Genomic DNA, 26,234 nt, shown 5'->3' on the forward strand with positions numbered 1-26,234 from the left:
TTTATTCCTAATAGTTGTCCCTGTCTTCCTTTGGGGGACTTTACCCATGTAGCAGCCCCCCCTCACCGTGCCCCTCAGGAAAGCTGTGACCCAGTTATCTGTCCACCCCTGCCCATGTCGCTCCCCCGATCTCTGGTTTCCCTGCCAGAGAACAGTGACCCAGAACATGCATCAGTTGTCATGAGTGTTTCCCCAGGACCATTCATTCAGAGAGTGGTATTAGTGTGCACCGTCTATCTGTAAGTAGATGCCATCTACTAATCAATTTGTATCATGTTTCCAATAAATGTCTGGAAATTATGCCTGGTTTATGCTGTCCTCTGCTGGGACAGTGGCTCAGCTGTCAAGAGTGGGTGCACACAGCCCTAGTATCAGGTGCTCCTGGACTCAGGTGCTGTATCCCCCGCATAGCTGAGGGCCCGGGGGAGTCATAGGCCAGGCCAGCGACCTGGTGTCCCCACATGCTGAGACTCTCAGGGTGTGCATTTTCTTCTGCTGTCTCATAAGCCAAATGGAGGTTTTGTGAGGCCAGGTCACTCCCATAGGTGGCCTTTGACCCTGTGTCCCCCAAACCTGGAGGTATGAGGAGCAACAGGCAGACGTTTGCCCATCAACCACTTTGCACTGCCCTGCCCGGTGCCGGCCGTCGGGTGAGCGGAGGGCGTGTGCTGTGCCCTGTGCATGGGGAAGGCTCCTGTGCAAAAGAAGTGGACGCAGGAGCTGCATGTTCCACAGACAAGCCCAGCACCCTCTTCTCAGACCGTCCTCGGGCCTGAAAGGCAGAAATGAAAATGTCTGAGTTGACTTAAAAGGCAAAGGGAGCCTGATCAAATGCCCTGCATTCTCCCTTTCTTTCCCAGGCCGAGTGCTGGCGCCTGCCTGGTAGACGTTATTCTCTAGTGCATATCTTACTGGTTCCAGCCTGACCGACCGCTGTGTACACTCTGCCTCAGTTGCTGTGCTGGGCCATTGCAGGCTCACTCGGGGCTCCTCCAGCCCATGTTTGGGAGGAACACCTGTTTGTGGCTTGTTTGCTGGCATTTGTGAGCGACTCAGAGATTGCGAGATAGAGAGACATACAGAAATGCAAGAGAGGGAGAGAGAGAGAGAGTCCAAGTTTCTTTCACTATTTTCCCTGGAGAAGCAAGACATAAGCTCGTGAGGTTACCGGAGAACAGAGAAGCTTGTACCCTGGGCTGTGCTAGTAATTGGAGGAGTTCCAGAATAGAGGGCTCAGTGAGGCTAGAGGGTCAGGGAAGGCTCTGTGGAAGCAGAGGGAGCCCTAAAGGTCGAACACAGCAGCCCCCACTCCATGGAATCGCTAAGGTGCCCCGTGGTTCTTGGTGTCTTTTTATCTAGACTTTTTATCCTGACTCGAATATTTCCTTCTTTCTGGAAGCTGATCTGTAGAGCTCAGTGTTCCATGCCCTACCTGCCAAGGTGTACCAACCTTAGGTTCCATTGCCGAGACTGGGTTTTTATGGTCAAACTTCCTCAGGAGGTTTCTTCTAAGTTTTACCTCCTACTTGTTCCCATCTTGCTCCTGCACTGCAGGGGTCACTGGAGGAAACCATGTGACCTGCAGGGGCTGTTGCTGCCCCATAGCTGTGGGTGCCGACTCCCCAGGTACCTCTGCGCTGCTTGCTTACTGGCCCCTTTATATGTTGGCTAGGAGCTTGTTTTCTTTAAAAAAAATGTTTTTATTGATTTCAGAGAGGAAGGGAGAGGGGGAGAGAGAGAAACATCAATGATGAGAGAGAATCATTGATCGCTATCTCCTGTACACTCCACACTGGGGATGGAGCCTGCAACCTGGGCATGTGCTCTGACCAGGAATCGAACTGTGACCTGGTTCATACGTCACACCCAACCACTGAGCCACACCGGCCAGCTGGTCAGGAGCTTGTTTTCTTATTTTCAGAACCAGCTATTCCAGTCCTTTGTCACTCCCTAAGCGCTCACACACACCAGAGCCAAGCCATCTAAGAATCCCTTCACCTGTCTTCCCCTCCGCCCCAAGGCCCTCTGTATGTAATAGTGCCTTTCCAACAACCCAAGGAGGCACCCCCGGGCCTCTAGAGGACCCTTCTGGCACCCGCATGCTGAATCCATCCCTCCCTGACCCCCCCCCCCATCCCCCTTGCAGTAGAATGTCCTGACTCAGACCAGACTGTCACTTACTAGCTATATGACCTTGGGCAAGTTACTCAACCTCTCTGTGCCTCAGTCTTTTCATCTGTAAGATAGGATAATGGTATCTACCTCACAGGACTAAATAAATTGTACAGTGCTTAGTACAGGGCCTGGGACAGAGTGTTTGTTTTTGTTCTCTCATCATTTTCTTCCCTCTCCCCTCATTTTCACCTTCTCTCCCTTCTCCCACCACTGGATTTAAATTTCTCCATCTAGTCAACACAACAACCAGAACAATCAAACCACCACAACTTCTGTCCTCTACTTAGCTTCACCTGCAGCTATTGGCCTATCTCCCTTTGCTGGCAGGCACATTTGGAAGAGGGAAGACTTGTCTCCATTGCTTCAAATCTCATTAATTTCTCAACCCATTATAGTACTTTATGGCTTCCATCCTGCCCCTACTCCCAGCCACTCACTGAAATTGCTGTCGATAAAGGCATTAGTGACCTAATGGCCAAACCGGACATTGTTTTCCGTCACCGCACTTGAACTTTCTTGAGCATTTGAAGCTGTTGTCATCATATTACTTTTCTTTGCTCCTGACACTGACCCCGTCATTCTCTACCCAGAGGAAAGCTAACTAACATTCAGATACTGCTCACAGTTCTTTTTTCCAGATTTTTTTACAAAGATAATTTCAGATACAGTGGTGGTCACCTGTGAACCCGTTTCCCATGTTCCTCCATTTCACAAGCAAGCACTCTCTTTAATTTGGTGTTTATCACCCCAAATGCACGATTCTACACAATTAATACATATCTATGAATCTATAATCAATACAGAACATGTTTTGCATATTATTGTTTTACACAAAAGACAGTCTATCACTTTTCTTTGTTTTGGTTAATCCTCACCCGAGGATATTTTTCCATTGATTTTTAGAGAGTGGACGGGAGAGGGAGAGACAGACAGAAATACCAATGTGAGAGAGACACATCCATTGGTTGCTTCCTGCACACACCCTGACCAGGGCCAGGGAACCCGCAACCAAGGTACGTGCCCTGGACTGGAATCGAACCCGGGACCCTTCAGTCTGAGAGCTGATGCTCTGTCCACTGAGCCACACCAGTTAAGGCCAGTCCATCACTTCTTAAAAAGCTTGTGTTAATAGTACCAGACAATGGGTTGTTAATCCAGGTTTTCAATCCAAGATACTTGAGCAGACTGTCAAACACACGCTTTTGTTTTCATTTTTTAAAAACATATTTTTATTGATTTTAGAGAGGAAGGGAGAGGGAATGAGAGAAACATCAATGATGAGAAAGAGTCATTGATCAGCTGCCTCCTGCACACCCCCTACTGGGGATCAAGCCCGAAACCCGGGCATGAGCCCTGACCGGATTCGAACCACGACCTCCGGTTTACAGGCCGATGCTCAACCACTGAGCCATGCTGGCCGGGCACATCCTTTTGTTTTCAGATCAGCTTTCTTCAGCATGCAATTAGGAGTTTTGAAAATGCTTTATTCTTTCATGAAGCACTTTGCAGCCTGTCTGGGTATTTTCTGTTTGGCTTTTACCCTCATAAAAGGTATCTCCATTCTGTTCTTTTTAATGGGCAATCTCTATATTTGAGCAGAGAGATTGCCTTGCCTTTTGATGTTCTTACTGCAAAATTCCTGGTTTTCTTCCTATTGGAGGTTTCTTCTGGGCATTTTACTGGGTCTTCCTCTACGTGTCTTACTTGTGGGGATTTTTTAAAAGGATGATTCTTAGTCTTCTTCACTCTTTCCCCAGGTGACCCCATCCATTCCCATAAGCTCAACTCCGAATTAGTAAGAGGAAGATTCTGAAATCCTACTTCCAGCCTGAGTGGTTTCTGTACATGTTTACCTGGAGGTCCTCCGAGCCGCTCCAACTTGTCTTAACTCTATATGCTCCTCCCAGCCGGCTCTACTACTTATGTGCTCAGTGTGTCAGCATCCATCCATCCATCCCCTACAGTCCCCTATCTTCCTTACCTAGACTGTGCCTCATTGCTGCCCCTTCACAGTCTCCCCACTGCCTTTATTCAGGTCCTTGCTTGGAATAGACTGTTTCCTACTTGGGTCAACCCCCACACCCCCTCACCAGTCTGTCCACAGTGTTACCAGAGTTGACTGATCAAAATGCCAAACTGGTCATCTTTGACTTCTTAAAAACCTCACACATATTCTCCTTCCATATTGATTGTCTTGGGGCCAATCCAGGCTCCTGCGCTTGCGGGGCCCAGCCTGCCTGTCCTGTCTCCTAACTCTGTGCCTAGGCCGCCTCCTTTCTTGCCTCAGTGATCTCTTCACCCCTCTCTGCACACGGAGTCATTTCGCAGCTCTGTGCCCTTGTTCATGCTCTTCCCCACGTCAGGGATGCTGTTCCCTTCACTCTTTTCCTCATCCCCCAGGATTCATGCATTACCTTGAGTTAGCTCTGTCTGTGCTCTCAGGTGCATTGCTCCCTCAAATACCCTGGATTATTCTGGCTTGGGCTGCATTCGATCCATTTGCAGGTATATCTCTCCCAGGCTTGGCCTGGAGGGCTCAAGGTCAGAGTTTATTGTCTGCTTTTGTAGCTTAGTGTCTGGCTTCTGGTGGGTGCCCAGTAAATGCTGGATGATTAGTGGCCACAGGCCCATCAACTCAGTCCTGCCTGCTATCCCCCCCCCGCCCCCCACCCCCCCACCCCCCCCCCCCCCCGCCTGCACAGGAGTCTCAGGAGCAGAGTCATGGATGCCATTTGCTTGTCCCTCAGAGTGACAGCAGGTTACATTCAGAGCAAGAGGAGAGAGAGGGCACTGTTCAAAATCCACACCGAGTAGACAGCCCACCCAGGGACCTATGCTATTGGAACCCGAATGTAGAAATGGGGTCTTATTCAGCCTGCCTTCAGCTCACTTTACACTACCTCGGGCATTGCCCTCTCATTTGTAGACAATCCTGCACTTCAACAGCCTGCTTTCTCCCCCATCTTTTCTCACCCCCCACCCCCAATTACTGCCTCCCTCACTGATGCTCTGGCAGTATGCCCCGGGTGGGGCGCCACGAAAAGTGCTCAGTCCCCAGCCTCCAGGGGCATTCGAGCCGTCCATAAGTATCTGACTTGGAAATTCTAAACCTCAGGCTGAAATAGCTGGTCCAGGCTTGGCCCGCTTCTCCCCGTGGTGGCCGAGGGTGGAGAGGTAGGGCGTCCCTGGGAGAGGCTCCACCAGGGAGAAAAAGGCAGCGCCAAGAGTGGAGGAGTGGAGCAGGAGGCCCTGGGGACAGAGAAACACGAGGAGACGGCTTGGAGGGCCCCGATGGCACACCCCTTTCTATCACTGGGCTGGGTTCTTATATCTGAGTTTCTAAGAGCTCCCGGTAGCTTTTCAGAAAAGGTAAGAGGATGGGCTATACATTGAGGAAATGGGTTCCAATATCGATTCCACCCATTGTCCCTCGGCCACCCTCCTCTGACACATTCTCGCCATCTCCCACCCCAACATCCACACTGTTCCTGGATGCCTCCCTCCTGGGGTCTGGGGGTTAGCCCAGTGCTTTGGCCTCCATTCCTGAGGTGGAAAAGCATCCCTGTCCGTGATATGAGAGGGTTGGACTGAGTGGATTAAAACTCCCAAGGAAACAGGGGAGAGAGGATTTGGTCCCTGTACTCGAGGCCTAGAGGCCCATGTCTGGGGTGGTAAGTGGAGAACCAGTCCTGGCCCCTTCCCTCTCCCCAGCAGGAAGGCACATGTGTGTTGCGGGGAGGTATTTATTGTTCTGAGGTGGTCAGGGCTGGGGACACATGGGGTTTAGGAGGTACATGTTTGGGGCTATAATGACCTCTAAGTAGTCCTTTGGGAGCCTTGAAGGCTATGTCCCCACCCTGTGACTTTCCCTTTGGATAACAGGGACAACCACTATCCCCTCCTCCAAAAAAGAACAAAACCCTGATTCATGCCAAGTTACACACCTGTGCCTGAGAAACCCAGGCCACCAGGTGAATTAGCCCAGATGGTCTCAGACACCACTGGCATATTGAATAGAAGAACAGAAAGGGGTAGAGGTGGGCAAGATGATCGTCGGGGAGAGCTGTGAGCCAGCTCTGGTGACCCTGAGGCCCCAGCCCTCACCCCAGTCCTGTCCCGTAGGGCCAGGGTCAGGGCCCGGGTCGTGCACTTGGGGCTGAGGAAAGCCTGGGGGGGGGGGGCAATGGGGAGGGAGCTGGAAGTGAGCCAGGAGCCTGGACTGGGTGGAGGTGGTGACCTCCACTTGGTCTCAGGGGAGAGCAGGGCAGGGCACTGTTCAAATCCCTTGGTGCTTTGGGCAAGACCTCAGGGATTGTAGAAGGGAAGCTGAAGGCCAGAGAGGACCAGAGACCTCCCAGGGGCCCAGCAGGGCTGTGGGGCCTCCCGGGGGCCCAGCAGGGCTGTGGGGCCTCCTGGGGGTTCAGCAGGGCTGTGGGACCTCCCTGGGACCCAGCAGGGCTGTGGGACCTCCCGGGGGCCCAGCAGGGTTGTAAGATCTCCCGGGGGCACAGCAGGGCTGTGGGGCCTTCCAGGGGCCAGCAGGGCTGTGGGACCTCCCTGGGGCCCAGCAGGGGTGCCCTCCCGTGATCCTGAGGACACTTCTGGGCTCCAGGAGTTGTGTAGAAGCATGGCACCCTGGATGGCTTCCCCACACTGTCCCCAGAGTTTCCCTTCACCTTGGGGCATTCCCTTTGAACCCTACTGGTGCCAGGACTGGATGAACCCAACGACATTTATTCAGGTTCCTTTAGAAAGCCAAGATAGGCTTGCATTTTCAAAAGGAAGTTTATTCCTATTGAAAGGGACAAATAAGAAAATACTGCTGCTCTCAGCCATCAGCTCCGACCAGGGCGGGATGGGGCAGCTGCCGCCCCTGCCTTCCCCACCTGCCATCAGACTCCTCCTGCCCTCGGGGTGGCACCAGGGACACACGTCTCAGAAAGGCCAAGACTGCTTCTTTCCCTGCCACCCACCTGGCTCCTGCAGGTGTCCCTTGTCCAGTTGGTTGTCCAGGAGTGACCTTGTCCCTCCACGCCAGGCCCCCGCCCGCACTGCCGCAGACCCCAGTCCCTCACTCCAGCGAGACCTCCAGGGAGCCCTGCGCCTGCAGCTTGCCTGGGGCCCCTACCTCCTGGGGGCCTCCTGGAGGCGGGCGGGGGGCTGGCTGGAGCTCTCATCGCTCGCGGGGCCCTGTGAGCCCTGGCCGAGGCCCAGCAGGGCCTGGCACTGGCGGAAGAAGCGGGGGCTGGAGAAGCAGTAGAGCACGGGGTCCAGGACGCTGTTGAGGTAGGTGAAGGCCAGGGAGCCGTGGAAGAGCTGCGAGCAGACGTCCAGGGCGCGGCAGGCGTGCAGGCGGAGGGCCACGATGGACGCCGCGCCGAAGAGGACGCTGGGCAGGAAGCAGACGGTGTAGACGGCCACCACCGCGGCCAGCACGCGCAGGGCCCGCCGCGGGCCCGCTTGCCCGCCCAGGCCCCGGCGCCGGATGGTCAGCCCGATGCTCACGATGGCGAAGAGGATGAGCGCAAGGGACAGGAGGAATTCCAAGAAGTACAGCGCTTGGTGCCAGCGTTGCCAGGCCCAAGAGCTCGTGCCCAGCTGGTAGCTGATGCAGGAGTCCCTGGGAGAGGTGATCAGCAGCAGGTGCCCGTTGAGGACCAGGATGGCCCCCCAGATGCCCCCGGCCACCCTGGCGGCTGCGCGCCCCGAGGCCCGGCTCAGCGCGTGGTGCGGCCACACCACCTTCAGGTAGCGGTTGAGCGCGATGGCCGTGAGGAAGGCGGCGCTGGCCGAGCGGTTGGCGGACAGCATGAAGAGGCTGGCCTTGCAGGCGGCGGCCCCGAAGCGCCAGGTCTCCCGGTGGAGGTAGTAGTCCACGCGCAGGGGCAGGCTGGCCACCAGGAGCAGGTCCGCCGCCACCAGGCAGACCAGGAACACCACGTTGGAGGTCCAGGGCCGCGTGCGCACGCAGAAGATGAAGAAGGCCAGGCTGTTCCCCAGCAGGCCCAGGACGAACTCCACGCCCAGCACTGGCGCCAGGAACGCGGGCACCTTTGGGGAAGAGGCTGGGAGGCAGGGGGGAGCGGGAGCACTCAGGTTGTGCAATTCCATGTGCTGCTTGGGCCGCGGAGCTGAGAGGAGTGTCCAGTCTTTCTGCTTCTCGGAGGGTGCAGGGATGAGTGCTCTCCATCAGCGGCCACCACAATGACTCAATATTCTGGGGTTTTCATCGGTATCCTCGAAGCCACTGAGAAACACCCAGGGTTCCTGTTTGATAGCAAAGAGGAACCCCGAGGCCCGCCCTCCCTTCCCTCCCCACACTGGCTGATGCCCCTCCCCAGGTCTCTGGACCCAGCCTGGAGGGGCCACCTGTGCTGCCCCTGGCAGAGGAGGAAGCAAGGCTCAGCAGGGGTGAGACCCTGAAGGGGGAGGAAGTCCCACCCGGGGTGCGGTGGGGAGCGCGTATGTGGCTCTGCGTGGTCAGACATCTGCGTGCTGAAGGCAGAGGCTGGTCCTGGAAACCCATAGCTCCCAGGATCATGCAGACCACCCTGGACAACCCCCCCCCCTCCATCATAATTACAGGCTGGGCGGCCGTCCCCCTGCCCCCACAGCTCCGGTGGAGGGACTCCGGGCCCAACAGGATGTTGTGCGGGGAGAGGGAGGCGGGGCATCCATACACCTGAGGGTGAGCACGGCCTGTGGGAACCAGCCCGCTTAGGCCCTGCCAGCTGCTGCAGTTACTTCCAGATTCCTGATGATTCCAAAGTCTGTGACGGTCCCACGTCCAAGTACACTATGAAGCACATCCCACAGAGCAGAAGGCTCCCCTGCTGTGATCTGGGGACCTGGGGGCTTCTCCCCCGAACAGAACAATCCTGGGAATACGGGAGTTTCCCTGCCCACTGTCTGCTCCACTCCGCCTCCACCCAGCATCCGCCCAAGAGAGGGGAGTGGGAGGCTGGGGCTGGCTTTGGACCAGGTACAGGTCCTGCTATCCCACCGTGCGGTGTTCTCATGAGCCCAGGTGGCCAGGCCTGAGGGCAGAGACGAGAGCCTAGGGCGCCTGGTAACCTGGGACAGCACCACGGGAGGCTGTGGTTCCAGGCCCTGACGCCCACCCTTGCCAACTGACTGTGGTCAGCAGTGTGCCATGTGCTGCCAACTCTGCCTAGGCCTCTGGGTTTTAGGCATCGTGGCCACTGGCTCCTCTCCCACAGATCCCCCTGACCTGGACTTCCGTCTGGCCAAGGCCAAGGGCAGTCAGGCTGCGTACAACTGCAGGATGCAGGGTGGTGAGACCACCAGCCTGAATTCTGAATGCAGACAGGCCTTGGTTGGGCAGAGAGCTGCCTGCTTTCTAAACTTCTCGGAGCCCCATCTTTAAAGCGGTGCCGCCGCCTTCCTGGAGAGTTGTGCGGATTAAATAAGGCAATGGATGTAAAAACTTCCAGGGAATTCCCTGGCACAGAGCTAGTGTTCAGAAAAACAGAACATCTAATTTTCATTATTTTCTGTTTTGGATTAGGCACTAGGGAGGACTCCCTCCTCTCCTGGCCACCTGTACCCTCCCAGGGCCTCCCTGGGACATTCCTGTGTTTTGCTGGCTTCCGCACGGAGCCACACATGGCTGCAGCCCTGGCACGTGCCAGGCCTCTGCCCTCACTGCCTTGGGCTGTTTGCAAGTTTCGGGGAGCCTGAGGGTGTTTTTTCTTTGCTTCCAGGAGAGGAAAGCCCTTGGGAACAGAGAGGTGGGTAACGGTCCTTCTATCCCTCAGGCCCAGAAGCCCCTTCTGCAAAGCCAGGCTCTTCTCTGCTCTTCAGTGGAGTGAACCAAAGCAGTGAGCCACCGGGCTGGCGTGGGGAAGGCAGGGCTCAGACCCCCAGTTTTCCACAGGAAGCTTGGACTCTAACCAGGGATGTGTTCCGTCCAGCGCCACCTTCCGTTACCCCCACCTGAGACCCCCTCATCGACTGCTCATTGAAGCCCCAGGAAGACAAGATCTCCCACTACAGGTTTCGTGTTTCATTTCTACCCACTGCTGCTTCTGGGCTCCCAGCACTCCGGACCCCAGAGCAGGCGCAGGAGCCTTGTGTTTGGATAGGGCACCTGCAAACAGCAGGGGGAGCCGGGGGAGGCTGCCAAGCTCCCCTTAGAGCTTCCTGCCCTCTGTGGGCTCATCACAGTCTGCATTATTAAGACTGGTTAGCTCTGGGAGTAGAATTTCATGTATTTCTCTATTTTCTACAGCTAGCAGGAATCATTCCTGTTATTGGGAGGAAACACCTAACAGATGCTATTTTTAAAATTATGTTAAAAAAAATACGTGGGAAAGAGGCAGAGAGACAACATCCGCTGTGCCCCCAGGACAACCACCTGGCCCGTGTGGACCAGGCCACAGGCACAGGGATGAGAGCCCCTCTACAAGCAGGGACGCCCCCTAATAGACCCGCCACACGTCCACAGTCACCCGGTGCCTGGACACTGCTGATAACACAGTCACGTGAGCACCTGGGGTCAGCCATTGACCATAGCCTGAGTTCTTGCAGACCCACGGGCGCTCATCCACCAGGAAGCCTTTATTGAGGGCCTTCTGGGTGGCAGACAAGTACTGAACTGGGGGCTGAGGGCTGTAGAGGAGAAGGGGCGAGTCTGGGATGAGAGGATGAGGACGGGAGGAGGATGGACGGCAATGATGTCCAGGGCCTGGCCAGGGGAGGGGGCGCTGAGGCACTCAGCAGCAGTAGACCGAGAAGCAGTGGGGGCTGGGAAAGTAGTAGTTTCAGCAGAGGTGGCGCTGTGCACATTCAGCAGGACCATCACCCCAGGGGCTTCTTGCGGGCGGGGTCTTGAGTCACAGCCAAGGCCACAGAGCCTTGCCCTCGCTCCCAGGAGTACCTGTGGAGACACAGGTGGGCAGGGGTGAGGCAAGGCTGGGCCCTACGGATCCCAGGGAGGGAGGGAGTCCCACAGCTGGGCAAAGGCCTCCCAGCGGACTCACTCAGTCCTGGCTGGCACCAGGAGGCTTTCGTCGGGGGTCAGGCTCAGGTGCTGTCCCCCCATGGTCACCACAGAGGAGCCCTCCTGGGGGAGAAGAGCAGGAGAATCAAATGGAGGCTACCCAGCCCCCACAGCTGTCCGGGAGTCCTGAGCCGGCCTTGGCAAGGGGGACCTGGGAGCACAAGGCCCGGGAGCAGCCCGGTCCCCAAGGGCAGGAGGTTGTGCCACCCTCTCCGGCGGGCCCCACTTGCCAGCTGCCACAGCCACATGTCCACGTTCTGCCTCCAGCCTTTGCTGCTGCCTTGTCCATGGACGATCACCTGGGGGGAAGTGACACAGATCTTTTTGGTGCCTCCTGCCCCCTTGACCCTGGCCCCCAGACACCAGGCCTGTGTGGGCCAGGGGCGGGGCCTGCAGTCCAGCCTCATCTCCCCGTGTGATGCAAAGGCCAGGACTTGGAGAGAAGGCTGCCCAGGTTGCAGGCCTCCCTGCTGCCTCCATCATGATGGGAGCTGCCCACCTGCCATTCGGGATCACACATGTCTGCCCTCCATACACACATGCACATCCGGTCCCTCTGTAGCACGTCACAGCTATTGCTGGCCCACAGGAATACCCGCAGGGGCACACACATGTGCACGGCATAGTGCAGACCCATGTAGCCCACACACAGTCCCCAAAGGGCGCCCACCTCCCTTACTCTGACATTGTGGCCTAAGGAGCAGGAGGGAGAGGGAGGGGATGAGCGAGAGGGAGGCTGAGCCTCTGTGATCTGCATCAGCCTGGAAGCCTGCAGCTGGTGTGCTGGCTGTGCTCCTGCGGGCCCAGAGGGGACTCAGTGGGTATTTGTAGGTATAAGCTGAAGCAGGTGGGAGTAGGGATGAGAAAGGTGGAAGGCGAGGCCATGCGCCAGCTCAGCACTGAATGACGCTGCCGTGATGGGCGGCAGGCGGCAGGGGCTTTGTGGCTGTGCCTGCTCCCACAGCCCGGCTAAACTAAGGCAGGTCTGTCTCCAATGAGCATCTCTCGGGGAGGCGGGGGCGGGTGAGTGCTGTGATTCAAACTGCAAGGATGTGCCAGTAGAACTTGGAGCGCACAAGCGGGCACAAGCCTTCCGGCAGGTCTCCTTGCCTCCACACTCGGCCTCCCGATCCCGCCCACACAGGGTGCAGTGGTCTTTCTAAAGCAGCACTCTGCCTCATCATCCCCTTCTTCAACGCTTGGGTGAAGCTCTGTTGTCTCCAGGATAAGTCCCTGAACCTTGCCTACCCCAGGAGTCCCGCCAGGACCCGGGCACTGCCTGCTACTCTGACCATCTAGCAATCATGCCTGCGGCCCCCACGCCCCTGCCCTGGCTTTGTTTGGGTCTCTGTGTACCTTTCCACCCGACCCTCACCTCCAAACATGTTTCTCCCTTCCAACGCCCAAGGCTGTGACTGGCCAAAGGCTCAGGAATTCCTAGCAGGGGTGTAACCCCAGACCCTACAAACCTATCACTGGATGAGGCCACACCCCACTCTGAAGGCAAAGAAAGATTGCTGGGGACCACATAGCCTCCGCAGGCCTCTACTCATAGCAAAACCATCATTTTTGGAGTCAGGGAAGAAATGTGTGTGGTGTGTGTGTGTGTGTGTGTGTGTGTGTGTGTGTGTGTGTGTGTCGGGGGGGGGGGGTGGTGTTCCTATTTCCCGGGCTGCTGGGTAGATGCCCTGGGTGGCCCAGGGCTGAATTACCTGGGTCTCATAGGTGTCCCCAAACAGGCTGAAGGATGTGCCCCCCTGTAGCTCCTTGCGGTGGCCAGCCAGCCAGGCCTCCAAGGACATGGGCTCCATGACGGATCGTGTGCTCAGGGGGAACGGCGTGTCCATGAGCAGCTGGTCTGCACCCACAGCCCAGCTGTGGTCAGTGTCCTCTGGCCCAGCCCTCCCAGCCCGGCAGACCCAGTTCCCAGGGGCCCCAGCTCTCAATTGCAGGAAAGGGCCCAAGGACCCAGCAGCCGCATGGGGGGTACCATTTGGTGCCATCTTCCTGTACCTTGAGTACCGGGCAGAGGACTCAAAAGGGGACTCCCTAGCACCCTGGGCCGAACCCCGTCCTGCTCTGGGAAAGGAGGGAGGGAGGGGAGAGGAAGGCAGTTCCTGTGGCCTCACCAGGGATGGGCTTTCCTGTCCTGTGCTGCTCAGAGCTGAAGAACCTGCAGGGACATAGGGGAGGGGGGAGAGGGACCAGCTTTCCCAACTGAGCGCGCGCGCGCGCACACACACACACACACACACACACACACACACACACACACACACACTCTAGGCCACACATACATGTGGGGCCCTCATACGACTCATATCCACCACCTGCTCCCTCCCAGGCCCATGGAGCAGCCTCCTTTCCTCCCCGGGAGGGTAACTTTCTCCCTAAATCCGACCGCTCCAGGCTGGCAGGGGCTCCGTGGAGCACCTCTCGGAGGGGCTGCTCCCCGCAGCCAGAGCCCGGGGCCTCAGGAGAATGAGGGCGGGGCGGGGCGGGGCCTCACTCCTGGATGATGGGGGCCAGCTGTGTGCCGAGGTCCTCGCAGTAGAACCACTTCTCAAACAGGACATCCGTGGTGTTTCCTATGTAGTACCTGCCAGAGCGAAGGATGGGCAACCAGTTTCCCCTCTGGGCAGCCTCCGGGTCGCCTCCCTCGGGCCCAGCTCGGTGTGTTGACTTCTGGGCCTGCCTGGCTCTGCTTCAGTCACCCTGTTAGTGCAACCCCGTGGCCACAGCTGGCTCTCTCCCCGCAGCAGTGTGCACCCCCAAAGTGAGAGGCCTGTTATCCACCCCATTCACATCGCTCTTCCTCGGTCCCCAAACTTGGCGAGTTACCAAGTGGACGGAACTCTGAGGCTCAGAGAAGCTGGCCGTTCGGCAGGGATTACACGGCCTGTAAGTGGCAGGAGCAGGACAGACGAGAGACAGACTTGGAAGCACAGAGAGCATCAATGACAGTGTCTTCATTTTTCCCAAAAGCAGAAGCGGAGGCTGAGCCTGAATCCGGGGCCTGTGGCGGGATGCTCCGTCTGCCTGCTGGCGCTTTAGGTCAGAGCTCAGGGGACCTTAGGGAACCAGCATGTGGACGATGCCCCCCAGACGGAGATCCTTCTCCTTCTATGGATGCCTTTGCGAGTTGGAGCCAAGAGCTGGGCCTCTTCCTGGGAGGAAGGCCCGTGTGCATGTGCACGTCACCTCTAGCAGACTCCCTGGAGCCCACCCAAGCCCCCAGCCCCGCCTGGGAGCCGGCGTGAGGAGCCCCCGGCAGACAGGGCCGTGCCTCAGGCCCCTGTGTGTACAGCACCTCTGTTGACTGAATGCCTAACCCCCAGGCTCAGCTCCCCGGGCCGGGCCAGCTCTGCCTGCTCTTCTCCCAAAGGGAAGTGGTCCTGCCCACAGACACACAGTGCACCCCCCGGCCCGGCACCCTGAGTTCTATCCTGGGATGGAGCTGGCCACCACAAAGCTTCATAACTGGACCGTGATGTCACCCAGAAATTGCCCTCGGAGTGGAATTTTAATGTGGAGTCCCTGGCTTTTATTAAAGGTCAAAGCAGCCAGATGAAATCTGTTATTGAATTTGCTGTAAAAATGTTATTGAGGAAACCATCCTCTCCATCACCAAAGACTCCCTAGATCAAGCCCCCAAGGGGAAAATTTCTTTCAGAGCTGAAGGCCAGGCATCTGCTTCTACCACAGACTGTTAACATGCAGCAGATCAGGGTGCAGCCATTAACATGGTGTTTTTGAAAAAGAATTTAAAAGTGTAAGAAATACTCATGAGATTTTGTGTAAAAAGCAAAATTCAAACCCATGCTCGCAATAAGACTGCGATGTTGGGAGGTGCAGATACGCAGAGAAAAGAAGTCAAGGTGGAAATTTAAGCACGTTGTTAGGTTTAATTGGTGGGATGACCATTTTTATGTGTGTTCTCTTTATTATTGTTGCTTGCTTGTTTGTTTCGAGATATCATTCATATACCATGACATTCACCCTGTCTCTGACAGGTCATCTTAATTTCGTTCATGATTTCGTGTACTTTTCCTGATTCCAAGAATGAATGTGTATGATTTTGGTAATTAGAAAAAAAGGGGAGCATTTAAAAAAATGTCCACTATGGCCTAGCCAGTTTGACTCGTGGACTGAAAGGTTTTGGCGTTGATTCTGGTCAAGGGCACGTTCCTCGGTTGCAGGCTCAGTCTCCGGCCCTGGTTGGGGCGCTGTGGAAGGCAACAAATCGATGTGTCTCTCTCACACCATCTTTCTCTCCCTCGCCCTTCCACTCTCACTAAGAATCAATGGGAAAAAAAATGTCCTCAGGTGAGGATTAACAAAAACAAAAAAATGTGCATTATAGCAGATGCTAGTAACTTGTTAGGAATTTAAAATTTTCTTAGTTAAAACATACAAAACGTAGTTTAGCTTTTGTAAAAATCTGTGTCTCCCTCCCCCCGACCCCCAAATCTGTGTCCCCTGAGCCGCAGGCTGCGCCCTCCGTTCGGAGGATAGTGACTGGGTGACTGTCAGAACCAAACTGGAACTCAGCTCTGGAAACAGTGCCCGTCTCTCCCCGAGCTGGTCCCCTCTCCGGTGCTGGCTCCCGCCCCTACCCTGACTGTCCTGGCCCCGACTTTGTATTTGTTATGCCAGCTCTGCCATCTCCTAGGAAACTCAACTTCCCCGGGCCCAGTCTCGCCACCTGTAAAGTACAGCTGGTAACGGCACCTGCCCCAGAGGCTCATGGTGAGAACTAAATGAATAAATACACATAGAGCGCGTAGGCGGGCGCCCGGCCTGTAGCAAGTGCCATACAAATGTTAGTGCTGGTTGTGGAGTGAGTCAGGGCAGAGGATCGGGCCGAGGAGTGCGCTGGCGGGTAACTCTGGGGACAGAGCGCTGGTGGGTAACTCTGGGAGCTGCCCTGGGCGCGGTGGGCCTGACTTTGGCAACCACCCCACCCCAAACAGACGGCAGTATAGACAGCACAGGCTCTGGTCCCAGAGCGTCCCAGAGAACATCCTACCAGCTCCATCATCAAACCACCCACCACCTACCCTAATCTCTCCCTGCCAACCGGCAAATACAGGATCCCCACTGCCTCCTCATTCCTGCTCAATGGCCAGGAAGAGCTTTTGTGATCGATCCGATCCTTTCCCAGCTGCTTGTCCATCCCTCCCGCCCCATGTCTGCCTCAGACCCCCATTTACCTGAGCCCATCCAGCTCGGTTTTCAGCCGCCTCCGCTCAATCACCAGCCCCACCGTGTTGGCAAACCTCTGTGGAGAGTGGGGGATCCCAGCGGGCAGGAGGAATATCTGCAGCGGTGGGGACGAGGTGTCAGTAAGCCTGCAATCCCCCACGGAGACCTCAGTGCCTGCAGCATCCGGGGCCTCCGGCTGACCCACGGGTCCGGCCCATCCCACAATGAACGGGAGGAAACGGGCTGTGCTGGGGATAGGGCAGGCCAGAGAGGAAGTGCCCGAGGATGGGGTCGGGGCAGGTCCAGCGGGCAGGAGGGCAGGAGGACAAGCCCTTGACCAAAGCCAGAATGAGTGGACCCCACTGGTTCCTGTTCCGGTGACCCTTCACCTCCCAGCCCCTGGGGCCCCCCTCACCTCTCCCTGCCGGATGACCACATCCCGGTGTTTCCCTCGCTCCAGGACTTGGAGAACCATGTCGCCCTGCAGCTGGTAAAACACCTGTGGAACAGGACAGCGCATAGGCTCAGACCCTCCCCGTCCCTTCTTCCAGGGTTGTGGCCTGATTTCTCACTGGGAACCCTGAGAAAGTTCCTGAAGTCCTTGGAGTTTGTGAGCAGCTCTGTCACTGCTGCCCGGAGGCCCCAGCCTCCCCTGACACAGGCCACAGACAGTGCGAGTGCCACAGGGATCACATCTTGACATGCAATTGATGACCAAAGTACCCAGGATGTAACAGCTGGTGTGTGGCTTGGGGCAAGAGGCTGGCTGAGATGCTCGCTGGAGAATTCAATGACCCTTCAGCCAGGTAAGGAGGACCACCTGGCTGTGTCCCAGGGGCTGTGCAAGCACGTTCCTGTCCGTGACCAGAAATCTCTACAACCTCCAAAACCGTTATTAGCCCCATTGTACAGAAAAGGGAAAAGAAGACTGAGGCTCAGAGAGTAAAGCAACTTGTCCAAGAGTTAGTTCTGGAGCCACAATTTGGAGCCGAGTCTGCATATACTAGTAGTTCTGGAGCCCGAGCTGGCTCCTCTGGCCACCGCAATGCCCTGGCACGGAGAAGGGTTATGCCTGTCCAAATCCCTCAGAAGTTGGCTGTGTAATTGGTGGACTCAATGATGCTGGAAGCTGGGGTGGGTTGAAGGTTGTTGGGAATGGGAGTACTCACCTCCTGCTAGCTCCCAGGGATGGAGCTGGGGGGCTCCTACTGCATATTCCCTATTCTAGCCTAAGTCCCTAATTAATGTGTTTACTGAGATCACCCCATGGAGCTGGGAGGAGGAGGCAGACACATTTTCTCTCTACCAGTCACACATTGTATGGGTGTTAAAGGCCCCTGTCAAATAGTTTAGGGGTATTAATAATAAGAATGATGATGACGCCGAAACCGTTTTGGCTCAGTGGATAGAGCGTCGGCCTGGGGACTCAAGGGTCCCAGGTTCGATTCCGGTCAAGGGCATGTACCTTGGTTGCGGGCACATCCCCAGTGGGGGGTGTGCAGGAGGCAGCTGATTGATGTTTCTCTCTCATCGATGTTTCTGGCTCTCTGTCCCTCTCTCTTCCTCTCTGTAAAAAATCAATAAAATATATTTTTTTAAAAAAAGAATGATGATGATGATGATGTAAGGAGTTAGAAGAGATAGAGGTCCTTGTCACAGCATCTACTAAGAGAAATCAGCCTTAGCTGGTTTTGCTCAGTGGTTAGAGTTTCAGCCCGAGGCCTGAAGGGTCATGGGTTTGATTCGGTTAAGGGCGCATACCTCAGTTGCAGGCTTGATCCCCAGTCCCAGGTTGGGTCGAGTGCGGAAGGCAACCAATCGATGTGTCTCTCTCACATGGATGCTTTTCTCTATCTCTTCTCCTTCCTTTTACTCTCTCTAAAATCAATGGAAAAAATATCCTCGGGTGAGGGTTAACAAGAGAGAGAGAGAGACAGAGAGAGAGAGAAATCAGGCTGAGCTCAGGGAAAGTAGAGGAATGTGGCTTCGCAGTCTGCCATGAGGGACAAGTTGACACACCCCTCTGAAGGACATTTGGCAATGGGCAGGAAGAGCCTTCTCAGCTCACACCCCTGTAGGGTGGCCAGAGGGGTTTCTTAGGATGTAGGACCTTCAGTGCTGAAACCAACGACGTCCAGGATAAACCAGGACAGTGGTCACCTCTTGAGCGAGTAATTGCATCTCTAGGCAGGTGGCAGTAGTGGTCAGTAATGCACCTTGTTCATGCTGGGCATACATGGCTGCGTCATCACAGCACATGGTAGTTAAAAGCATGGATTCCTGGCCCTCAGCTCAGCCAGGTCACCGCGGGCCCTTGGTCAGTTCAGTTAGCCTTCCTGTGCCTCTGTTTCCTCGTCTATAAAATGACAGTATCCACTCAGAATGGTGCCGCCTGGGACCCTGCACACAATGTACAAACCACGAGTCAGCACTCACAGACCTCCAGCGATGGCGGGAACAGCAAAATAATGTAGTAACGGGAAATGTCACTATTTTATGATAAGAGTCAAAATGTGGACATTATGCAGCCATTAAAAACTATTTTTGAGCCCTGGCCAATGTGGCTCAGTTGGTTGGAGCGTCCTTCCATACACCAAAAGGTGGCGGGTTCAATTCCCGGTCAGGGCACATACCCAGGGAGTGTGCGGGAGGCAACCAATCGATCTCCCCCCCCCCTCTCTCTTCCTTCCTCTCTCTAAAACAAAAATCAGCAAACATTTTTAAAAAACTATTTTTGAATCACTATTAGTAAGGTGGAAAAATGGAAAATGCTAAAGTTATCATGTTAAAGCAAGATTCAAAATTACACCCAGCAGGATCCTAATTATGTGACCATACATGTGTAAATGCAGGTGATGGCGCCCAGTGGTGGGATTCCCTGAGTGGTGGGATTATGAATGAGGTATACATTTCCCCCCATATTTCACGTTTTTTACAATAAGCAATATTTACTTGTATATTAAAAATAACCCATGCAAGTTATTTAAAACAAATAAGAAAAAACTTCCCAAGGTTTCTTAGGGGAAATTCTGCAACTCCCCCCCTCATCCCACCCCCCAGCTGGGAGGAAGCCCGTGTGTGTGTGTGTGTGTGTGTGTGTGTGTGTGTGTGTGTGTAGGGGGGTCCTTTCATGGTAGGGAGGAGGAAGGAAGGGCCCAGAGAGTGGCCATAGCTCTTAGGCCCTGTGAATATCAGGGGCAGCTGGAGTGGGGATAGGGGTCTGGTCTGGGCCACATTCAAACCCTGTGCAGGCAGGTGAAAGATATTAGCAGACATCAAACCAAAACCCAGAAAGGAAGTGGAATTTTCCTGTCTTGTCTCTCTGCCCAGAAGCCGCCTTGTGATGAGGGACAGGCCTGGCCTGGAGCAGAGGTGCAGATCGAGAACAGCAGAAAAGCCCACACAGCCCTGGGCGATCCGAAAGGAATTATGCTCCATTGGAAGTAAATGATGTTTGGGGCCTGGTGCTGGCTGGAGGATTAACGATCCCTGTGGGCAGGTACTGCATTGAGTCAGACCTCTGGTGCCTGGAAAGGCCTGACAGGCAGAACAGGCGGGAAAGCGGCTGAGGGTGCAGAGAACCGATGCATCCTAAGCACCTACTGTGCCAGGTTCTATGCATACACTCCACAGACACTGACTCCCTCCACCAGGCAGGGGCAGTGTCCCCAGGAGCCGCCAGGAAACAGGCTCAGAGAGTGATGTGATGTGGCCTGTTAGGGGGACTCAGATTCCCACCCAGGTTGGCTCATTCCCAGCCCAGCCCCCTGGCACCTGTGCCGGAAGAGAAGGCCTGGGGTAAGTGGAATATGTGTGGTGGGTGAGCCTGGGTCCCTGAGGGGCTGTTGCTGAGGCCTGAGCTCAGCAAGGAGGAAAGTTTGGCTCAGTGACTCCCCTTCTCTCACCAGGAAGGAGTCTGGACCCTAAATCAAGTTGTCATAAACCCAGAGTGGGGACACCTGCTCAGGCCAGTCCTCCTCATCTGTCAGTCTCCCAGCTCAGTCAGGTCTTGGCCTGGTCCCTAAGTGGACACCCATCCATCAGAGCAGCTCAGGGAGACCCAGAGGTGGGGTGTGGTGCAGAGCTGATAGGGGGCAAGAAGGGAGGGAGACAGAGAGGTGGGCACTGAGAGCAGGGTTAACGGAGTGGAAGCCTCTGGAAGACAAGACTGGGACGTGGGGCGTGAAGCGGGCAGGAGAGACCTTGGCCACCATGGCCTCTCCCACCCAATCCCGTCTTCTCTCTGCAGTTTTGGATTTTCCTGTTTTGTTTTTTGTTTGTTTGTTTGTTTGTTTGTTTTTTTATACAGAAGAAAATGGTCTCCAGTGAGGTGTGATGTGAGAAGTTGTGTCTGGGGGGAGGTGCAGGAGCTGGAAGTGTGAGAGGTGAGGGGCTGGTCCGCTCTGCCTGATGGATCCTCACCCCACTGCCCCCCACACGTTCGGTGCTCAGCAAATATTTGCCCAGTGAGGGATTCCTCTGTGTTCCCTCCAGCCCCGAGCTGTGGCAGAGCTGCCAGCAGTGGGGGTGAAGGCTGGAGACTAAGCTGGACTCTGGATCTTGAACCCCAGGGCCAGGCCCCCAAAATGATAGGTAGGGGGCCCCATAGTGATCCTTTGCCAGCAGAGATTCTGATAACTGGGGTCCCATCTGTGTCCTTCCTTAAGAGGCCCCATCTTTTTCGCTTAATTTTTTACTGTTGTTTATTTACTTTGGGGAAGGTAGCACAGAAACAGTTCAAAATTCAAGGTTCAAAAGGGTATTCAGAGCAAATTGCAAATCCTCCCCACCCCCCTTTTCTCCTTCTAGCAACTGATGTAGGTCCTAGATTAGGAGGGGCCTCCCAGCTCAACCCTTCCCAGAGAACTTGGCTCCTGGGGCCAGAGCGGAGCACCCAGGTCCTTCTCAGCATTTGGGTCTCATGTTGGAGGCTAATCTTGCATATTCGGGCTCGGAGGGAGGAGATCAGGGCATCTCATCAGCCCCTGTGTCCAGGGGGTGATGCCAACAGCTAGAGCCTCTCATACCTGCAGAGGGTGGGCTCTTTCTGAGGATGGCGCTGTCAAAAGGGTCGCTGGGTGCCCACACCTCCCAGGCAGCTGTATTGCACTGTGATTTCGTTTGAGCCCCCTTCACCCTCAGCCATCTGACCACCCCGTCTCCTGTCCATAGGCTCTGGTCCTGGCTCGGGAAATGTCCCCTTGTCCCAGGGCAGGGGAGGGGCAGTCTGCAGACCTACCTCCTCACCCTCCTCGATGTGGTAGTCCTTCCTGATGTTAGGGCCGCCGATGAACATGACTTTGAGCTGTTCCTTATGCCTGCAGTGGAGGAGAAGGAGGGAAAGGTGCTGAACCAGCTCATGGGAGAGGACAGGAGGGGCCTTGTGGGGGGGTGGGGGGGCGCTGGAGGGCCTGGAGGGAGCCTGGCACACCTGGGAGAGGTCACAGGGCTGTTCTGCATCATTGTCCCTGTCAGTTTTTAAAAAAATGATTATTATTTTATTGATTTCAGAGAGGAATGAAGAGGGAGATAGAAACATCAATGATGAGAGAGAATCATTGATTGGCTGCCCGCTGCACGCCCCCCACCAGGGATCGAGCCCGAAACCTGGGCACATGCCCTTGACAGGAATCAAACCAGGGACCCTTCAGTCCGCAGGCCAACACTCTATCCACGGAGCCAAACCAGCTAGGAGTGTCCCTGTCAGTTTTTGAGGTTTGTCCCCATCTACTCTCATCCCAGGGTGCCCGTGTGTGTCTGAGAATCTGCGTGTGTCTGAGACCGTATGTGTGCCTTGCTGTATCTGTGGCTTGGTATATTAGTGTGTGTGGGCATGTCCCTCTGTGTGCGTCCCCCGCATCCTCTGACCCAGTCGGGGGAGTGGCGTGGTGGTGGATCTCTCTCTTCTTCAGTCAGGATGCCTGGGCTGTACTCAAGATCTCTAAGTACAGGAGAGCAAACTGGAGGCCCCACTTCCTGTAGGGGTAAAATGGCCCTTATCTACCTTCCCTCCCCTGAGCTGTCTGATTATGAGACTATCTCTTCCCCACAAACTGCTGGGCTAAAGCTGTGAGGCACCTGCTTTAGGACGTGGAGGGGAACTGGTACAGGGGCCCTGCGACCAGGTCCTGGAGCCGTGGGAGTGGTCTTGGGGAGCGATGGAGCGAAGACTGGATCAGGATGGGGGACCAAGTCACTCTAGGCCTTGAGAACCCAGCCAAGGAGCTTAGTCTTGGCCTGAAGGGTGCCGGAGAGCCCAGGACTTTTTTTTTCTTTTTCAGTCATCTTTTCTAGAGATATAATCTAGGACAGCAATTTTCAATCTTTTTCATCTCATGGCACAAATAAATTAATTACTAAAATTCTGTGGCACACCAAAAGATATATATTTTTTTGCTGATCTGACAAAAAATAGGTATAATTTTGATTCATTCACATCGGACGGCTATTGATGTTTGTCTTTCTTTATTTGATAATCTAAGCCTAGATAGATTCTAAGGGAAAAGAGGTCAGTGCCCCTGGCTAAATAGTCAGGTACTGCATGTTTTTACAATTCTTGTGCCGCACCGGCTGAAAATCGCTGATCTAGGTACATATGGAAAGTTCTTGAATGAGCCCACTCGAGAACTAGTCTAACCCATCAGTCAGAATGCTGAGCTCAGCGAGGAAGCCAAGATCATGTCCTGCCTCTGCTCAAAACCTTCCAGCAGCTTCATATGTCCCACCTCCCACCACCCCAAATTCATAGGCTGGAGTCCTAAGCCTCAGCACCTCACAAGGTGCCCCAAGTTGGAAATAGGGTCACTGCAGGTGGAGTTAGTTAAGCTAGGATGAGGTCGTCCTGGATCAGGTGGACACTAATCCTCTCTGCCCGGAGTCCTTACAGAAAGGGAGATTTAGACACAGACACACAGGAGAGCACCAGTGAAGGCGAGGGCAGAGCGGGGGGGGGGATGCCGCCGAAGCCAAGAGTGCAAAGATCACCGCTCAACCACGAGGAAGGAGCCAGAAGAGGCCCAGAGCAGAGTCTCCTCACTGCCCTCACCAACACGGGGTACAGCCACAGCCCTACCCTGCCCTGTGGCCCCAGGTCTGCCTGGGCCTCCACCTTTGGTTTCTATTTAGTGGGGCCTCCTCAGTTCCCAGAGGAAGGGATTCTTGTCCGTTGGTTTCCTGCTGTGTCTCTAGTGTCCGGGACAGTGCCTGGCATGTAGCAGGTGCTCAGTGAACAGCTGCTGAGTGACCGAAGGCAGGGCCTGCGTTGTGTGATCACTACTATTGGGGCGGTGCTGGAGGGCTGGGTGGGAGAGGGGTGCCTGGAGGCGGGGCAGCCCACACTCTCCAGGCTGGAGGTGACAAGAGGGGGGCTAGAGAGGAGACACCATTAGGGGCAGGTGGGTCTGAGCCACCATTAGGGGAGAAACTGCAGGAGTGAGAATGAGACTGTGGTCAGGGATGGAGTGGGGGAAGAGTGGGGTGATGAGGCTTTGCGGGGGGAGGGGGGGTGCTGCTGTTAGCCCTGGCAGCGCTGCACAGTGACCACGAGCGTGCACTTTGGAGTCAAACTCTTCCACGGGCGTGAGCCAGGGCCCTGTCCCACACCAGCTCCGTGACATTGGGAAAGTTCCCTATTAAAATCCCAGCCCCCCGGGGCTACTGTGACAATGAAGCGAGGTGATGTTAAAGCACTTGGCACTGTCTCTGGCCTGTCAAAGGATTAGTGGTTGTGAGTGCGTGCTTTGAGGTGTTGGAGATGTTCTGTGGACACCACAAGGATGGGATTGGGAGCCTGGAGCTGGGAGCCCAGGGAGGGAAGGGCTTCAGGGGAGGGCCTGAGCGGTCTGCTGGAGAAGGACTGGCTGGACCGGGATCGCCCCCTTGGGTGGTATGGGCAGAGGTGTCTAGGGAGGGCCTGGGGGAGTGTGTGTGTGTATGTGTGTGCGTGCGTGCATGCGTGTGTGTGTGTGTGTGTGCATGTGTGTGCGTGCGCTCACGCCTGCCAGCAGAGGGGAACTGGGAAGAGCAATAAATCACAATCCTCCCAGAGGGCTGATCCTCCACCCTCTGCCTGTGGCTTCCTGATAGAGATGGGGTAAGACTGGGCTGTCCCCAGGCCCGGGTTCTACTGCCATTCTGGGGTCCAACTTCTGAGAGTCACTGGGGGGTTGGAGAGCTTGTCTCCGGCCTGGAGGGGAAGGGCTGCCCCCTGCCCCCTGCATCCCTCCTGGCCTCAGCTCGCCCAGCCATCCTCAGACGGCAAGGTCACAATCTCCGCCCCGGAGTCGCCAGAAAGAGGAACAGACCAAGGTGGTGGAACCCGGAACAGCCCGCCCCCCTCCTGCCCTGAAGATGCCGTGAGGACGACAGCCCCCTTCCTACAGGCTCTGGGCCAAGAGCTGGGAGCTGGGGGTGAGGGGTGAGGGGTGAGGGTGCGGATGGAGGAGGAGGAGGTGAGGACAGAGCGCGGGAGGAAGGCTGCCTGGCACTCACAGGAGCTTGTTGCAGACCGGGGGCAGGAAGGAGGCCCGGTTCTCCTCCACCCAAGTGCGCACTCTCACCGGCCGCTCCATGCCTCCCCGGAGCGCAGCTCCCCGCGGTGTCCTGCGGCCGTCGGAGGGGCGCGGTCCCGCCCAGCCGCCTATTGGCAGCCTGGTTAATCAGCATCCCGTGGGTCAAAGGGCGGGGCAACCCCCAGGGCACCGAGGTGGCCGTGGTGGGGACCCCCGCGGTGGCCCCGGTCCACCCCTGGTCCAAGAGCCCTCGCACCACCACGTCCCAGGTTCCTGCCAGGCACCGGCTGGCCCGCCGCCGCACGCACGTCGGGGGTCGCCCGGCACACCTGCGCGGGGGCTGGGAGCGGAGACAGGCGAAAGGCACCGACCCCAGAGCCATCCTGGCCCTGTGCGCTCACACTCTGCGCCTGCGCCCCGAAGAGGTACTGTGATGGGGCGCAGGCGGCTGGCAAACCCCAGGTCTGAGGGCACGGGTGCTGGCACCGGGTCGAAGCCTCGGTTTCTCATCTGAAAAACGGGGATGTCTCCCCAGCCTCCCCAGGGTTCCAGAGCGGCCAGCCCGGCCCCGTCCCTGCTCCCCTCTGTCCGGTCACGAGGACGGAGTCAGGCCAGAGTCCACGGGTTCGGAGTGCGGCGGGCGGCCCTCCTCCGGCTGGGTGCGGGGGCCCCTGGCGCACCACGGGGGCTCCCTGGGCCCCGTTTGAGGGCAAGGTCCGCTCACCCACACTGGTCAGAGGAAGCAGACACGGACGAGGTGCCTGTTCTGAGCTCCTTCCATGTCTTAGGGACGTAGGACCCACGGCGATTCACTGAGGAGTTTTCCGGGTGAAGAACCGGGCCCTGGGGTCCGAGGCCTCAGGGACCGGGGTCCCGGGCTGGGGAGGGGGACTATCCTGTGCTAAGGTGGAGAGACGCCCTAACTCAGTTCCCCGGGGCCCAGAAGAGACCTGGCACCTGGTGTGAGGCCCGGGGGAGGGGGGGAAGGATAGCTGACGCCTGCTTGCTCCTCTTTCTTCTGGACTCTGAATTCTTAGGGAAATTGCTTCGCGTGTTGGAGGAGGGTGGGGTGGGTGGGGAGAAGGGAAAAACTCAGGCTCTGACACCAGAATCCAGACTACAGAGTTCAAAAATTCGCACCCTCCCCCAAGCCCACCTTGTCCCCTCCCTTCCATCTGGGTTGGGCTGGGGTTCTCAGCACCTCCAGATGCGGAGACGGCCCCGCGCAAATCAAAACTCAGACAAGGAAACAAGATTCTCACCCACCTCTGCTGGGCGGGACCCTCCTGTTTCCTCTCCACGCCTCCCCCCACCCCACCCCC

The 26,234-nt window shown here is 56.2% G+C and overlaps 2 protein-coding genes across 3 annotated transcripts; both read right to left on the reverse strand.

The window, feature by feature from the left end:
• Positions 1 to 7,299: 7,299 nt before the first annotated feature.
• On the reverse strand, positions 7,300 to 8,286 carry OXER1 (oxoeicosanoid receptor 1; the record flags this gene model as incomplete). The annotated part of the gene is made up of 1 exon (XM_079791618.1): positions 7,300 to 8,286. One exon carries the CDS (start codon positions 8,284 to 8,286, stop codon positions 7,300 to 7,302), a length of 987 nt encoding a protein of 328 aa, XP_079647744.1.
• Positions 8,287 to 10,779: 2,493 nt separating this feature from the next.
• On the reverse strand, positions 10,780 to 25,458 carry HAAO (3-hydroxyanthranilate 3,4-dioxygenase). 2 transcript variants are annotated; one of them, XM_079792584.1, is made up of 10 exons: positions 24,893 to 25,458; positions 21,642 to 21,720; positions 16,818 to 16,901; positions 16,411 to 16,517; positions 13,707 to 13,796; positions 13,327 to 13,370; positions 12,910 to 13,055; positions 11,428 to 11,496; positions 11,178 to 11,260; positions 10,780 to 11,074 (listed from the first exon to the last, which is right to left on the reverse strand). In XM_079792584.1, the coding sequence occupies exons 1-10, from the start codon at positions 24,970 to 24,972 to the stop codon at positions 10,996 to 10,998; spliced, it is 861 nt and encodes a 286-aa protein (XP_079648710.1). In that variant the 5' UTR covers positions 24,973 to 25,458; the 3' UTR covers positions 10,780 to 10,995. The 2 variants fall into 2 exon arrangements, with proteins under 2 accessions (XP_079648710.1, XP_079648709.1); XM_079792583.1 differs by lacking the exons at positions 10,780 to 11,074; positions 11,178 to 11,260; positions 11,428 to 11,496 and having other exon boundaries at positions 11,503 to 13,055.
• Positions 25,459 to 26,234: the final 776 nt, after the last annotated feature.

Source organism: Cnephaeus nilssonii (assembly GCF_951640355.1).
Source record: "Cnephaeus nilssonii genome assembly, chromosome: 15".
Lineage (NCBI taxonomy): Eukaryota > Metazoa > Chordata > Mammalia > Chiroptera > Vespertilionidae > Cnephaeus > Cnephaeus nilssonii.